Here is a 2,508-nt window from a genome sequence, read left to right as displayed (position 1 = left end):
TGACTGCGGATAACTCCGTTTACCTGATCAGGATATAGGGCTCACGGCGGGTGTGACCGGTCAACAGGGGATGCTTACTCCTCCTAGGCACCTGATCCCACCTCTGGTGTGTCCAGGGGTCCGTGTTTGCTCAACTATCTATTTTGTATTGCTTGTAGCAGTTATGAGATTGATCACTGTTCGTTATCTTCACCTTGCATACAAGTATATCTTGTATCTCTTGTATCATAGCTGCAACATTTTTATTTTGGCACATAGCAGGCGAAGCTTACCATAATACAAGTCATTTAGAAAGCAAACTCGTACCCATAACTGGGGTGGATCCCGACTATTTTCAAGTACAACGGGGTTCTGTGAGTCAAATACATACCTTTATCGCCTCAAAAAGGAGAGGTTGAAGACTGCAAATTGGCAAAAAATTTAATTGCCAATTTTTCAGACATTTGAATAAAAGGGCGTCCCAAGTGGATCTGGGTTAGAATAAGTCATCAGTACTCCTTGCTTGTTGTAAGGGGCGACTAACGACACAGAACAAGAACTTAATATCAGCATAAATCGTACTTTTCAATTTTTACAGGGTGAATCTTTTATTCGTCCACATGTAAGTACAAGACACCCCCCAATCTGCGTGTTAGAAAACATCAATTCACTTTTTAATATTGAATCGATATCACCGTTCACGTGTTCATGTAGAGGGTCAGGATGTGTTTTCTTTTTGATTGAAATTGTTATTGCACATGTCTTTTATTCCTTGCCTTACACGTAATGTTTTGGATATTTCTGCTTAACAACGTTTTTACGATACGGTGTTGAACACTGGTTTCTTAAAACACTCCATTGATGCACGGTGACTTGAAAAATCAGGCTTGGATTTCTAAAAACAAAAAAAACAACTCAAACTTAAGTTTTAGTTTTGATTTGAACGGCTAAAGGTTGACTTAAGTCCAAGTTTTGAATTAAGATTGTTTCGAGAAATCCAGGTCAGATTTTAATTTTTAAAATCAGAAAATTTTCTTAATGTATAAACGCCAGTGAAATTAAAGGGAAAAAATTCAACTAATTTGATGAACATATTGTACATTTTAGTCTCTAATTATTTATACAGGGTTGATCCAGAATTTTTCTAAACTGTAGATTTAAAAAAAAGTAGAAATGCAAACGAAACCCCTATTATAAAGTTATAAATACCGGAAATGTCAGAGTTATAATTAACTGTTTAAATACTGAGAATATCATAGTTATGGTCTTCTGTTTAAATACTAGGAATATCAGAGATATGATTAATTGTTCAAAACGACAGTATGACGAAGTACATGGCATTATTCCGCTTTTAACACGGGATATGAAAGAAATTGAAAATGTCATTTATCGGTGCATAAAGTTGTTTTTACGTCATTCAATGAATATTCTGTGAATTGAATTTGTCATTTATATATTCTGAATATTCAGTTCTACATGTATATATGAATATTCTGTTAAGTAACGTGCTAATTCAATGAACATTCAGTTAACTTAAGGTAATCTTTGTGGTCAATACTTAACTTTAAGCAACAATTATTGATATTTCAAACAGTAATTATCTTATTCCTGCATCCTATGTTTATTCCTGTTTGTCTTCATTGGTTGAAATAGAGTGAAATGTATTGTTTATTCGCAGGAACGGTCAGATACCACGCCCACAAATTAGAGACGACAGACAGCATTACTGAGAGCGTTATATCAGCACTTCCGCCATTCACTCCTTACACAGCGTCACGTGATGTGACGTGTTACCGAAAGGGGTGGACACTTTAGCCTGAACTGTATATCCAGAACCTACATGTAGGAGAAATCTACAAATGTCAGACAAAATCCAAGAAGTTTTATACGTGCTCGTTCCATACGTTCTTGTTTCATGAATGTAAAATACAGTTTATCAATGCGCATTTGTAATATAGAATGCGAAATTGTTACATATATGAATATAATTGTTCGTTACTAGAATGGAATTTCTCTTTATTGCTGACATATCACAAGTTACATTCACGTGTTATATCTGATACACATGTATGTTGTACATATCTTATTACTGGTAAAGACGTGTTAAAGGGAAAGGCAACACCAACCACACTGTTGCTTTGATGAATAAAGTATTACTTACTGATATCGTAAATGATGGTCTTTAACAAGAAAAATCCTTGTTTAACAATTAAATCAATATAAATATATCATATATTTTAAATTACCCGCCGCTAAGAGAGCGACCATTGTAATTTATGACGTCACACCGTCGGTTCCGGTTTACTTTATCAGCAGCACTGTAAACATGGCAAGTTACGAACAGTTAAATTTGGAGCCGTATAGATTTGAGCCCATTCTTTCACAAGAAGAAATTGAGAAAAGACGTTCAGTTGAGTCGCAGACCAGGCAGACGGTACACTTTCCTTCATACATGTACAAATGTCCCGATCGAACCTCAACTTGTCACGACGCAAATGATCGATCCATTTCGCATTAGTGCAATTAACA

At 35.4% G+C, this 2,508-nt stretch overlaps 1 protein-coding gene across 1 annotated transcript in view; it reads left to right on the top strand.

Moving 5' to 3' along the window:
• LOC125662032 (uncharacterized) overlaps window positions 1–1,983 on the top strand; it is an 8,018-nt gene extending 6,035 nt beyond the window's left edge. Inside the window, exons 5-6 of the mRNA XM_056147306.1 lie at window positions 578–601; window positions 1,658–1,983. Of these exons, the coding sequence (XP_056003281.1) occupies window positions 578–601; window positions 1,658–1,709 (76 nt within the window). The 3' untranslated portion in view covers window positions 1,710–1,983. The remainder of the gene's footprint in view (window positions 1–577; window positions 602–1,657) is intronic.
• Window positions 1,984–2,508: the final 525 nt, after the last annotated feature.

This window comes from Ostrea edulis, chromosome 8, assembly GCF_947568905.1.
Source record: "Ostrea edulis chromosome 8, xbOstEdul1.1, whole genome shotgun sequence".
Lineage (NCBI taxonomy): Eukaryota > Metazoa > Mollusca > Bivalvia > Ostreida > Ostreidae > Ostrea > Ostrea edulis.
This window is presented reverse-complemented; position numbering and strand designations above follow the sequence as displayed.